Raw genomic sequence first — 12,952 nt, forward strand, 5'->3', positions numbered from 1 at the left:
GAGGGTTTGGAGCCAGTGCCAAGGAAATGGGTGGCTTTACCAAAAGGCCCATGGTCCTTCATTGCTGTTTGAGCATCTAACCAGGACTGGGAAAAAAAAATCCTTGGGAGGGCTTGGAAAACATCGGAGTTCAGTGGCTCAGCAGGACAGCAAAGCTTCCAGCAGCAATGCAAACTGGTGAAATCCATATTCAGATGTCCTCACCCCTTCCAAAGGGTCTGGAAACACATTCCCAACTCCAATGCCAGCTACAGGACCTGGTCCCTCTGGCAGGTCAGGTATCCTTTGGGACTAGGAGTTCAGCTGATTTGGGGTAAATATCAGCTGGATGACAAATCTGCATTTGTCAATCTCTAGAGGAGGAGGAAGAGGAAAGGGAGCACCCTAAATACAGACCTAGACAGCAGGTTCTTGCTGGAAATGCCTCTCCCTTCTGCCCTTCCATGTGTCCAGGAAAGCTGTGAGTCAAACAGAGACAATATGAAAATACAGGGCATTTATTTCTGTACATAACCAAAGCGCTTGCAATTTGTGTCTCCAGCTGGAAAAGCAGGCAAGTCTCCTCCCCTGAACCAGGAGACTCGGTGCTAACATTTCAGGCTCATAATTAACAAAATAATATATTCTCCATATCCCTCTTTTCTTTCCTAAAAAGCTTGTTTTGTAGCACACAGACCACAAAAAAAGGGCTAAAAATACTTCCAAGGCACATTATTATCAGGAAGGAATGGAGAAATGCTGCTTTTCCTCACAGCCTCCCTCTGGTGCTGGAGGTGTTGGGTGGTGGTGGATGACAACAATTCAGCTTGGGCAAGGAAGGTCATTTATTCCCTCCACTGGGGACTTCCAGCTGGCTGCAGATGTGTCCCCTCCTGACAGCTTTGGTAAATAGGGAGAAAACTCAGCATTTTGGGACACAGTCCTCCAGGAGGGCTTGTTGGGCTCTCAAAACTCATCCACTTGCAAAACCAGGCTGTTTTTCATGAGGAAAAGCTTGGCTTCCAGCAAGGCCCTGCTCAATGAAGGGGAGGAGTCCGGGGGGGGAATTCTCAGCCTTGGGGTGTGAGGGATTTGGAGATTTGGAGGCACGGCGTGCGTCTGTTCTTCAGCAGCTCCTCCTGTGGTCCCTTCTGGTGTCCTTATTGCAGCATTGTCCTCATCCAAAGGTGGCTGTGGAGGAGAATCCCAAAGTGCTCTGACTCCTTATTCCTTTTCTGCAGCCAGCAGGAGGTTGCAGACCTTGGAGTTGGTTTGGTGCAGGGCAAATTCCCTCCCGGGCACGGCGCCGCGCCGGCCCCTCCGAGCGGTGCTGCTCCGGCTCCCGGCAGACTGGGACACTGAGAGGACCTCCCTGAGGGACAAAGGGACAGCAGCATGGCCAGGAGCCTCGGGTGGTGCTGGTGCACCTCATCCTTCTCCTCCCAATCACCATCTCCTGCTGGTCTCATGTGTCGCTACAGGACACGAAACAACGCGAGCGCACACACTGCTGCTCTCAAGGTGAAGAAAGGGGAAGTTTATTTTCTGACTCTAACATTTATAGTTTTCTAAAAGAGACAGTGGATTGGAGGGTGACAGTGCCACCTCTCCCATGACACTGGACAAACCAACAGTCCATCAAATTTCTCCTCTTCTATAAAAGCATGCCAAACAATAAGTTATTTACAGAAAAGTGTGTGAGAAAGTTTGCTACAAGAATGTAAACATCAGAAGGCTTAGAAAATCTGGCTTAAAAAATCAGAGCAATATTATGGATTACTTATGGATGATGCTTCCACCCATATCAGGACCTTGTGGTACCCTTCCCTCATCCCCTACCAATCCCCACCCAATAAGTGCAACCATTAATCCTCTCCTCTTCCCTCCTTTCTCTCAAGCCCACCAGGATGTTTCTGCAGGATCTGCTGCTACCTGTATGGGACTTGTTCCTCTCTCAGCTGCAGGCACATGAGCACGGGGCTGCTGGAAAACCTCAGCTTGGTGTCAAAGTGGAGGGAGGTCTCCACCTCTGTCTGGCTCCTCAGGGTGGCTTGCAGCAAAGGGGAATCCAGTTCTGCCTGGAAATCCATGGCAAGGCTTCCCCTGGGAGAGAGAAGCACATAGGGTCTGCTCTCAGAGCAATGGCCTGAACTGGGCACCAAACAACTCCATAAACACCTCAGTTAGAGGTCTGGCCATGGAAAATGTCTGTGTAAACATCAGGAAAGGCTGGACCCACCAGAAAAGGAGCAGGGAGCTGTGGAAATCCACCCCTCTTGCCCCCCATTCCCAGAGCCAAGCTGACCTGGCATTGACGCTGGTTTTCAGTTCCTGCTCCCAAATGCTCACGTCCATGTCAGCTGAAATGTCCAGCCCCAGCCCAGCCTGGACTTTGATGGTCACTTGGAGGCCAGCCTGCAGAGGAATGACCTGGAGGATGGAAAAGGCAGAGCTTCCAGTGCCCAGGCACTGCTCCTGGGTGAGCGGCTGACACCAGCAGGGCCTTGTGGCTGCTGGGAATGTCCATCCCAAGCCTGCACCTCCAGCCACGGGTCTCCCATGGCAGAAGAAGCCATCCCACTGCTTTACCAACCCCAAGACACATCTGGCAGTGCCACCTCGCTCTTAGATCTGTGTCTGTGGTCTGCAACATCCACAGGCTCATTTGGGATGTGGTGTGCACACAGGCCACTGCCTCCTCCCCATCCTGTACCTGGTGATGGTCCATCAGCAGGAGGTTCCCCCTGACCACACTGGTGGGCTCTGCACTGCTCAGCAGGACCTTGCCCATCAGGTCTGTGTATCCCTGGAAGAAGACAATTGGCCGCAGCTGGACGTCAAAGAAGGTGGCTGCCATCCCAGCCATGAGCTCTGGCTCCTCTTCTCCTTCTGAGAGGTTTTCTCCCATCATTGACTCCATCCCTTGCGCTTCAAAGGTCACCTGGAAGACAGAAGTGGACAGGAGAAGGACATCAGTGATGGAGAGACTTGGGTGAGGCATCCAAGCCATCCCTGAGCACCCTGAGGTGCCAGTGTGGCATCCAAGCCATCCAGTGAGGCATCCAAGCCCTCCCTGAGCACCCTGAAGTGCCAGTGTGGCATCCAACCCATCCCTGAGCACCCTGAGGCATCCCTGAGGTGCCTTGAGCATCCCTGAGCACCCTGAGGTGCCAGTGAGGCATCCTCTGGTTTTGGGGTGGCAGGGGGCTCCCCTCTCCAGAGCAGGGGTGTCTGCTTTCACACCGGTGATTTGGGAATTTGCCTTTTTCTGACACAGGACGTGCTGAGCGCAGAGGTGAAGCACCACAAGGAGGTTGAGAGGGGACACAGGGACAGCAGTGGCAGCCCTGGGTTGTGCTGTCACCCCCCTGCAGCCCCCAGCCCCTCTCTCAGTGGCACCTGAGCTGCACGAAGGCGCTGGCCGTGGCTGAGCAGGGAGAAGTCGGAGACGCTCTTCCTCAGGAATCCACCCTCCAAAAACAGCAGGTCCAGCCCAAAAGTGGAAGTCAGGTCCTGGGTGACTGAAGGGCAGAGAGATGCCCATGAGCACCCCTGGGGGTCTGGTGGAAGGGGGTGCTAACAGGATGATCTTTAAGGTCCCCTCCAACCCAAACCTGTGGTACCACTCTGCATCTTCTCCTTTCATTCCTGTAACACTCAAATCATTCAGAATTGCAAGGTTGGTTTGTTTTTTTCTCCCTGGCTATTCCACCTTCACTGACCCTCTGCAAGGCCAGACTGAGTTAATTTAAAGGGGGACAGAAATGAGGGATGAAGAATTCAGCAGATATTTAGCAAGTGCTGCTTTTTGCAGTCTCTGAAGTTTGATTTTTTGCTCTTAAATCTCAGTACAAGGATCCTCCTCTGAAGATCTTATTCAAATACAAAAGGAACTGAGGAATGGAGTGAAATATCTTGACTTGTCGGGGAAAGCACAGAAACTCCCACCAGCAATCTGCTGTTGGTTTCATCTCCAGCTGAAGCTCCTCTTTCAAACCAGCAAGATTTGGGAAAAGTTTGTGTTAGAGAAGGGCATGTTCCTATCTCTGGTACTGGGGGACGTTCTCAGAAACCTCCCTGAGATTTTAGGGCATTCTGTGACCTGGATCCTCCTCTGGAAGCTGCTTTTTCCCACCAACCCCTCCTTTAACCCTCTGAGGGGACCAAGGCGTGCTCTGTGCTGTCACCTGCCAGGGGTCCTGAGAAAGAAGAGGAGATGCCAGCCTTGGAGAAGAAGTTGTAATTGTTGATCCGTGGGTCTCCCATGATGTCTTTCATTATCTTCCTGGAAAAGAGAGGCAAAGGATGTGTCAGCACTGGGAGGGAGGGAAGGCAAGAGGTCACTGGTCCCTACAGAAGGAAATATAATCTGCCAAAGTGTTTCTCATGGTTGCTGACTGCCCAGAGCAGCGTGAGGAAAAAGTGAAAGCATTAGACGTGGGCTACACTGGAATTTCCTTTTCCTCTGGCTTATTGGGATAAACCAGGCAGATATTTTTGTGCAGCTTTTGCTTAGCTCTGAAAAATGTGAGTGCTTGGTTTGTTCTGTGCAGACAGGAAGATTAATGCAGGCACAAATTGTGCACTGCCCTGGGAGCCAGAGCTTCAGCCTCCAAGGACTCTGCTGAAGCCACAAGCCTGGCTCCTGCTGCCATGGGGCAGGATCACAAGGAACATCAGTTTTCACCTGGCTGTGTGACATCTGCATCCCTTTTGTTCCTCCAGGAATGTCCAGGCAGCCCCCACAAAGTGATGCTAGCCCATTTTAAAGACTTGCTTGTCCAAACCCCAGAGCTGGATTGAGGAGGAGGAGGAGGAGCAGTAAAAGGTGATGCAGAGCAGAGGGAAAATGCCCCCGTGGCCTCAAGGCCCACCTTGCCAGGTGGTGGTGGTCACGCAGGCTGTTCTGCACTTTGAGCAGCAGGAACGTGGCCACCTCTGTTTCCATCTCACTGGTGGCCAGCAGGATGTTGATGACATCCATGGGCAGGGGGTGGTTGTCCAGGAGGATTTCTGCAGCAGCCAGGCGACAGGTTTTGTCATAACTCTTCCTCTTCTGGTGGAAAATCCTCCTCATCACTTGCTTCACCTGATGAGAAGGGGTAATGAAAAGAGTGAAGTGCACCCCAGCAGCTTGGCTTTGAGTGGGGAGGGGAGCACCAAGCCTCACACCACCTCCTCTCCTACCTTGCTGGAGATGTGGGCAGCGGGGAATCGCTGCAGGGCAGAGGTGGCTGCGGCGGTGACAGCCGTGGGACCGTCCTCAGCGTGCTCCAGGAGGGTGGGGATGGTCTCAGGGAGCCTTGCATTCCCCAGGGCCAGCAGGGAAATGACCACCTTGGGCTCCTGCTCGGCACCTCTGAGCCCCCTGAGCATGGTTTCCACCCCACGCTCCACCACCTGCTCGGGATTTGCAGGAGGAGAGGGAAGTGAGGGACAGGAGAGATTCTGGGCACCCTGGAATTTGGGGAGTGTCCCAAAAAGCCAAGTGTGAGGGACTGCAGAGGACCCACCTGCAGCCCACAGAGCTTCTGCTGGCACAGCTTGCCCACCAGAGAGCCCACAGCAACTATTCCTGTCTCCCAGATCTCAGGTGCCAGCTGCTTCCCATCCAGCTTGTCCTGGGCATCAGGAAAGGGGCAACAGGAAGCAGGAAAAAAGAAATGAGGGGGAAAAAAAAGGAAAAAAAGAGAAGGAGTATGCTTTACCTCTTGTCTCAAGCAAGTAAGGGAAAACTACCTCTTACCTGCCTTGAAGGAAGCCATGCATGATTTAATTGGATAAAATGCTGTGGCTCTAAATTGAGATTTTCTCATCTTTAATGCAATGATACAAAGCATCTTCTGCTGGATTCTCTTCCTTTGGGAAGCATCTACTCCCATCCCGTTAAATGCACATGAAACAATCCCATGAGCAGGGAAATCAATTTCTACAGAAAGGTTTCCCCCCTCGTTCCATGGTGTGTGGGTCCCTGCCAGGATGGGGAAGAGAGGGAGATGCCCATACTCACCAGGACGAGCTGGAGGAGCTCTCCTGAAGGCCGGGGAGAGAAAGCTGCTGTGTAGAGAAACTTCTCCAGGAGGGCTTTGGGCTCCTGGCTGAAATCCAGGAAGTCTGAGAGCGCTGCCAGGGAAGCCACTGACTGTGTGGCCACCGCTGCCTCCACCAGGAAGGGGCTGGAGCAGGAGGAGGGAAATCAGCAGAGGCAGAGCCCACAGAAACCCTGCAGTGCTTGGCCAGGCAGGCATTAGGAGAAGGCAGAGAACACTGCCCCTAGCCAGGGTGGCTGCATGGAGCAGCACCAACCAACCCTGCCTGTCTTGTCCAGCACTCAGAATTTTGGAGAGACAGCTCCAGGGGCTCTCACCGTGCCTCCTCAGGGGCTCTCCTCAGCAGCTGCAGCACATCCCTCTTCTTGGCACTGTGCAGCATCTGGATGAACCTCTGGAACTGCCAGGCTGTGGCCACCCTCGAGGTGTCTGTTCTGACTCTCTGCCTGTCAAAAGCCTTCAGGAAGGCTCTCAGCTGCAAAGGTGGGATTTGTTAGGGCAGGATTTTGCCTCTTTTCCCATGTTATCACAGGGTAACATTTACACCAAAGCAGCCCCTCCAAAAGCACCACTGGGGTTTAACCCCCAACCCCCAGAGTGCCCATCCTGAGGGAGAGTTTTGGGGTCAGAATCATCACTGACCGACGGGCAGTGGGTGCAGACCCTCCTGAAGGGCAGGCTGGCCATGCCCAGGGGCTGGGGCCGTGCCCCCGTGCCAGCCAGCACATCCTCAAGGCTTTGTCCAGACACCTCTGCCAGCCCAGGCATTGCAGGAGACACCAGCTGGAGCTGCTGCCTGTGAAGGGAGAAACAGTCAGTGGAAAGTTTTGGGATTTCCACCCTCCATGGCCAGGGGTTGGGATCATCCCTCACCTTGAGCTGATTTTGATGCCGGAGCGGGATCTCAGGGCTGGAGCCAGCACGTGGCTTTCCTCTGCCAGGACTGACTGGAGCAGGTTATCCCTCACCACGTACTGGCTTCTGCTGGAGGGCTGCCACTCCACTCCAAAAATCTTGGGAAAGGAAAAGCAATGAGAAAAAAAGGCAATATTTTTTTCCCCTTGCCCTTTCCCCAGGAGATTTCTGTCTTTACATTAGCAGAGAAAGAGCTTTCCTGCTCACTAAGTCACCTACTTCACTTGCAAAATGTAGGAAAGGAAAATCCATAAGAGCCCACCTTCTTCCCAGTTGTGGGAGAAGGCACCTCCAGGTGAGGACCAGCAAGGGGACGCTCCCACCCATGGCTGATTCAGGTAGAGAGAGTGGTGACACCACAGGGACTGCACAACAAGGAGGTGTTGAGACCCCTGCCAGGACCTGTGGGGTCTCCATGGGAATGTCCATTTTTATATTGAATTCAGTAGAATTTGCCTATTTTCAAAAAAAACCCTCAATTTTGGTTATGGCAGGTATGACTGCATTAAGACCCATGGGATTTCCTCTGTTTATGTCAGGGCTGAACACAGGCTACTGCTTTCAGCAAAACAGAATCCTGTCAAAATAATCCCCCATGCAACGAGTCTGAGACCCAGAAAACATCCCTGCATCCCCAGCTTCCCAAGCAGGACCAGCTGGCAGCTCAGAACTGATAACAGGAGCGGGGAGGGGTCACCCAGAGCACCTTTACTGCTCCCTCCCACCTCAAGACTCTCCTGAGGGATGGTGGTGCATCCCACTTTGGGGATGGGTCTAAGAGTCCCATCCCAAGCTGGTGCAGAAGGCTGAAGCCAGCTGGGAATGGGAATCCAAGCCCACCTGCAAAAGGATTTTAGGGGTGGCCCTGCTGTGCTCAGCGTGAGCTGAGCCCCCCACAGTGAGAGCAGTGGACTTGCTTTGTTCAGGGAGGAGAATCCAGACTTTGGCTTTGAGCAGCTGTGGAGATCTTTGGCCTTGGTGATGGAATGGTTGGACACGGTGTAGGTGACCTGGCAGCTTCCAGAGGCATCTTCCTGAAACACAAACCGAGTATTAAACACTCTGTGGAGAGCACAGACACAGAGGCCAACCTAGCAAAGAGAACAGCATCTAAAATCTAGAATGTGGGACAAATCAGGGGGTGGTTGGATAGCTCCACGTCCATCTTTGCAAATTCAGGCTCTAAATTAAGATTTAATTAAGCACCTCTGTGACTGCATTTGGGGTTCTGAGGTTATTTCATGTTGTTCACAGGTCATTCCTCTTGGCAGGAATGCTTGTGGAGTTTTTCCCCTGCTGTTCCTACTGTCCAGGGAAAGGCTGTGATTTTGTAAGGGGTGCCAATTGCTGAAAATTAGGTTATTTTATTTTAAGACTTCTGCCTTTCCAAGAGTCATCCTTGCTCACAGCCCGGTTGGAGCAGCAGACCCAATGTTATTTATCCTGAATTTTGCCCCCTCTGCTGAAGCTCTTGGGCTGCCTGGGCTCCAGGCCAGCTCTCCTGGGGCATCTCTGGGTTTTGGTCCCAGCTCTGGACCTACCTCCACTGTGGTGCCAGCATGGGGCTGAAGCTGGAACAGGCTGATGATGCCTCGTTTCAGGTTGGAGATCAGGATGTTTTCTGCTTCATTCCCGTAGAAAGCTTTGACCTGGGAGGGCAGGAGGGGGTGCCTGGCTGAGGGGACATCTCTGGGGTCCCTGCAGGCTCCCTGCTGCCTTCCCTGACAAAAGGGAACCTGAGAACACCCTGCAGACACCTGAGGAATTTTCTCAAGGAGGCCCTTATCCCTCGATAGCCTGAGGTCTGTGAATGCAAGAACACAAAATTTCCCTTTCCTTCCCACCCTGGAGTTCCACAGCCTTAGAGGAGAAGGCCAGAAAGGAGTTTATATCCCATGGTTAGGACTGAAGAGCTTTAACAGGGGATTCTGCAGCTCCAGCTGAGTCCTTCTGGAGCATGGGACTCCTTGTAGGGTCCAGCACTGGCCACTCTGCCCAGTTCTATCTGCTCTGAAATCAGAGGTGGAGCAGCAGCTCCTATGGGCTTCATAGCCCAGGAAATTTGGGATGGGGACAGGAATGCTTAGCAGAGGGCACGAACAAGCCCAGGAGGTGCCCAGCTGACCTTCCCACTGCTCCAGGAGATGAACACTGGCTGCTGGAGCTCTGCCTGTGCCTCTGGGCTCAGTGCAATCTCTACAGGGGAGCCTCCGGTGCTGTCCTGGCTCCTCTCCTCTTCTGGCTGGTGTTGGGCCTTCAGGTCATGGATCTACAACAGCAGAAGATGGCAGAAAGCAGTGACAAAGTGTCTGCTCTGAAGCTGGTGTGCCTTTCCCCTGCAGGCAATGGATTTGGTCAGAGAGGTCATTTTTCAGCTGGCATGGGCTAGAAACAGAAGGGGTTGTGTGAAACCCAGAGCACTGGGAATATTTCTGTGTCTGTTCTGGGGTGTCCTTACCCCCAGGGCAGCACTGACTCTGACCCTCATTCATAGAGAAAGTTTCCCAGACTTCAAGATAGACCAGAACCCACAAAAGTGTGAAATAGATTACAGAGAGCAGTGTAGGTGTATCACTGGGTGAGAAATTGAGGTTTGGGGTTTTTAGTGTGTTGTGGATGGAAGCAAGAGTGAGGGCACAGGGTGTCACCCTGGGTTTCTTCTTCATGCTGCTTCTTCCTCCTTCTCCATGGGTTTGGCATTTTGTCATTGGGCAGAAAAGTCCCCATTGCAGCTCTGTGGGATCAGTTATTGGGTTAAAAGGGAAAATAATCCAGGTGTCAGCTCTTAACTGGACAGTTTAGTCTTAAAAGACCTTGGAACAAGAGATTGTTGCCATTTTGTGCCTTCTAATGAAAAGCTGCCTGTCGCTGTGATATTTTCTGAAAAATCCCTGCAGGATTTTTCTCCTGAGAAGCTGAGAGGCCTCAGAAATGAAATGTAAACAACAATTACCTGATTGCTTGGAATGTGGTCTGGAGGCTGCTTACCAACAGGTGCATCTTTGCTTGATTCCATGTGAATTGCTTTTACTTAATGACCAATCCCAGCCCAGCCGTGTCGGACTCTCTGAGGCTGTCATGAGTTTTTATTATTCATTCTTGTCCAGCCTTCTGATGTCTCCTTTCTCTCTTTCTTTTGTATAGTTTTAGAATGTAATGTAATGTAATGTAATGCAATGCAATGCAATGTAATGTAATGTAATATAATATAATATATCAGCCTTCTAAGACCTTGGAGTCAGATTCTCATCTCTCACCTCGTTCTGGGGACCCACAACACCACAACAATTGGTGACCACAGCGGCCAAACTCACAGCAGTGAGGCTGTTTTACTGCTAAGAAATAATAAACACCTGAGTCCCAACATGAACCACTGTCTCAAGTGCCTTCAATCCAGACCCAGAGAAACCAACAGGGTTGCAGCTCCTGGGGTGTTCCCAGCAGGAACTCCTGGCTGGGATGGATGTAGATCCCTGTACCCCCTGTACACACCTGTACCTGGAACATTCCCAGCAGGAACCCTGGCTGGGATGGCTGTACACCCCTGTACACACCTGCAGCTCCTGGGGTGTTCCCAGCAGGAACCCCTGGCTGGGATGGCTGCACCCCCTGTACACCCCTGGCTGGGATGGCTGCACCCCCTGTACCCCCTGTACACACCTGCAGCTGGGATGGCTGCACACCCTGTACACCCGTGGCTGGGATGGCTGCACCCCCTGTACCCCCTGTACCCCCTGTGCACCCCTGGCTGGGATGGCTGCACCCCCTGTACCTCCCGTACACACCTGCAGCTGGGATGGCTGCACCCCCTGTACCCCCTGTACCCCCTGTACACCCCTGGCTGGGATGGCTGCACCCCCTGTACCCCCTGTGCACCCCTGGCTGGGATGGCTGCACCCCCTGCACCCCCTGTACACACCTGTACACCCCTGGCTGGGATGGCTGCACCCCCTGTGCACCCCTGGCTGGGATGGCTGCACTCCCTGTACCCCCTGTGCACCCCTGGCTGGGATGGCTGCACCCCCTGCACCCCCTGTGCACCCCTGGCTGGGATGGCTGCACACCCTGTACCCCCCTGGCTGGGATGGCTGCACACCCTGCACCCCCTGTACACACCTGCAGCTGGAGCAGCTCCTCCCCGCTGGGGTCCCTCCAGAGCTGCTGCAGATGGATCAGTGCCTCGGCCTGCAGCCGGGCTCCCCACGGGGATGGAGTGGAGGTGTGCTGCAGCTGGACAGCCAGGGAGTACTGGTACTGATACAGGCTCCTGGGCTGGAAAGAAGGCAGCAAATTCCCTGGGGAAAGATGGAAGTGTTGGAGGGAAGCAGCTGTGGATTGTGGATGCTGGGATAGAAACGGATTGTTCCCCAGGCATCGTTCTGGGAAAAGCTGTGAGAAGCTCAGAGAAAGGATTTTAAACAATTCTTATCTTAAGGTTTTGCAGCTGGTGTTTTGAACAGTTGTTTTTCATAAGGTGTTTAGAAGGGTGGTCCCTTGTGGCAGCAGGCACAGGCCTTCCCAGGCATTTATCCCTGGGAAGGCTGCGAGAAAGCTCAGAGAAAGAATTGAAACAATTTTTATCTCCACTTCTACACCTGTTACTAAGCAAATATGGAATGTGTTATAGAGATTTATTTACCAAAGAGCAATAGTGTTTTAATTAGTTAACCAATAAGGTCAAAGCTGTATCAAACAAACTAAAAGAAGTTACAAGCTTCTTAAAAATATAATAATAATACAGTATAAAAAAATAAAACAGTAGTTCAACCTTCTACATCTTAGAGTCAATACTAATTACACCCGCATCAGAGAAACCCCTACAAAGTTCAAAAACTCTCTGCATTAATCTTATTTCTCTAGATTTATTTGAAGTCCCTTTCTCTTGCTCATACACAAGTGTGATTGAAGGAGGAACAGTTGCCTTTGCCATGACAAAAGCAGTCAAATCTGTTTCCTGAAGTCACTTGAAATTCTCTTGGAAATTTAATGCACTTGCTGGACTTCTGAAATGTTTTATAGCTTTGCTGCTTTTAACAACAAATGAATCAGTGGAAGTCCAGCTCAGTCCCTGGGGCTTTCCTCTGTGAGACAGACTGAGGAGTTTTTACAGTTCTGCACTGGGTGCAGTTTAAAAAGCTCCAACTCCCTGATTTTCCTCATCCCCCAAGAAAGGACTTCCACAACCCCCAAAATTTCCCAGCCTCGGGAGATGCTCATGCTGTGTGCAGTTTGCCAGTCCCTGTTCCCTGCTTGGCTGCAGACTGGGAGGATAAATGCTGGGATGAGCATCTCACCTCTCCGAGCATCCAGACCCCATCGAGCCCCTGGACCTAAACCGGCCCAAAGCCTCTCTTACCTTTTGCTGCTCTCAGGAGGGAAAAGCAAAGCAGGCACAAGCATCCCCAAGCTGCCTGTGGATGCATGGTGGGCTCCAGGAGCCGGGAGGGAGGCAGGGAAGGGAGGAGGGTGGGAGAGAGGGACCCCACAGCAAAAGTGCCGAGATCAGCAGTGCCGGGCGGTGGGGCCCGACCTTCTCCCTGTCCCCGCCTTGCCCAAGAAAAGGCAAATAATTAAACCTTTGTACCAACCCCCAGCAGCCACGGAGGGTTTGGAAATCAGCTGAGGTTCGCCAAAGGCCGGCGGGAGGGGAGGAAAGCTGGGAGAAAAAGAGCAGCCAGAAGCATTGAGGGGAGGAGGAATTGCCTGTTTGTCCTGATACGGGACGGGGATGCTCAGAAAGCTGCTCTGTCTTTTGGAGATCTCTCTCTTCCCATCACTGGATAGAAAACAGTTCCTTTCAAAAGAAAAGACCCAGAAGCGGGAAGGGGGAAAGAGCTTTTCCATCCTTTTAGCTGGAGACTGGGATTTGCAGCCTGGAGGCTCAAGTTACTTAAAGGGCCAGGCTGGAGGGGACGGGGAGCATGGCTTCCCCCAGAAAGAAACGGGAAAGGGCTTGGGAAATCCATCTCTAAACCCCTCGGCCCAGCAACCATACAGTATTTTTATTA

The 12,952-nt window shown here is 52.4% G+C and overlaps 1 protein-coding gene across 1 annotated transcript; it reads right to left on the minus strand.

Moving 5' to 3' along the window:
* Nucleotides 1-947: 947 nt before the first annotated feature.
* Nucleotides 948-12,626, minus strand: LOC139595291 (microsomal triglyceride transfer protein-like). Its single transcript, XM_071438328.1, has 18 exons — nt 12,301-12,626; nt 11,061-11,239; nt 9,070-9,213; nt 8,486-8,593; nt 7,862-7,978; nt 6,903-7,042; nt 6,672-6,825; nt 6,347-6,504; nt 5,990-6,155; nt 5,493-5,600; nt 5,167-5,379; nt 4,854-5,068; nt 4,167-4,264; nt 3,379-3,500; nt 2,693-2,920; nt 2,285-2,409; nt 1,912-2,082; nt 948-1,351 (listed from the first exon to the last, which is right to left on the minus strand). The coding sequence occupies exons 1-18, from the start codon at nt 12,365-12,367 to the stop codon at nt 1,204-1,206; spliced, it is 2,661 nt and encodes an 886-aa protein (XP_071294429.1). The 5' UTR covers nt 12,368-12,626; the 3' UTR covers nt 948-1,203.
* Between the last annotated feature and the right edge of the window lie 326 nt (nt 12,627-12,952).

The sequence above is a fragment of the Agelaius tricolor genome, unplaced genomic scaffold, assembly GCF_023055355.1.
Source record: "Agelaius tricolor isolate 1412-34295 unplaced genomic scaffold, bAgeTri1.0.p SCAF_13, whole genome shotgun sequence".
NCBI classification, from domain to species: domain Eukaryota; kingdom Metazoa; phylum Chordata; class Aves; order Passeriformes; family Icteridae; genus Agelaius; species Agelaius tricolor.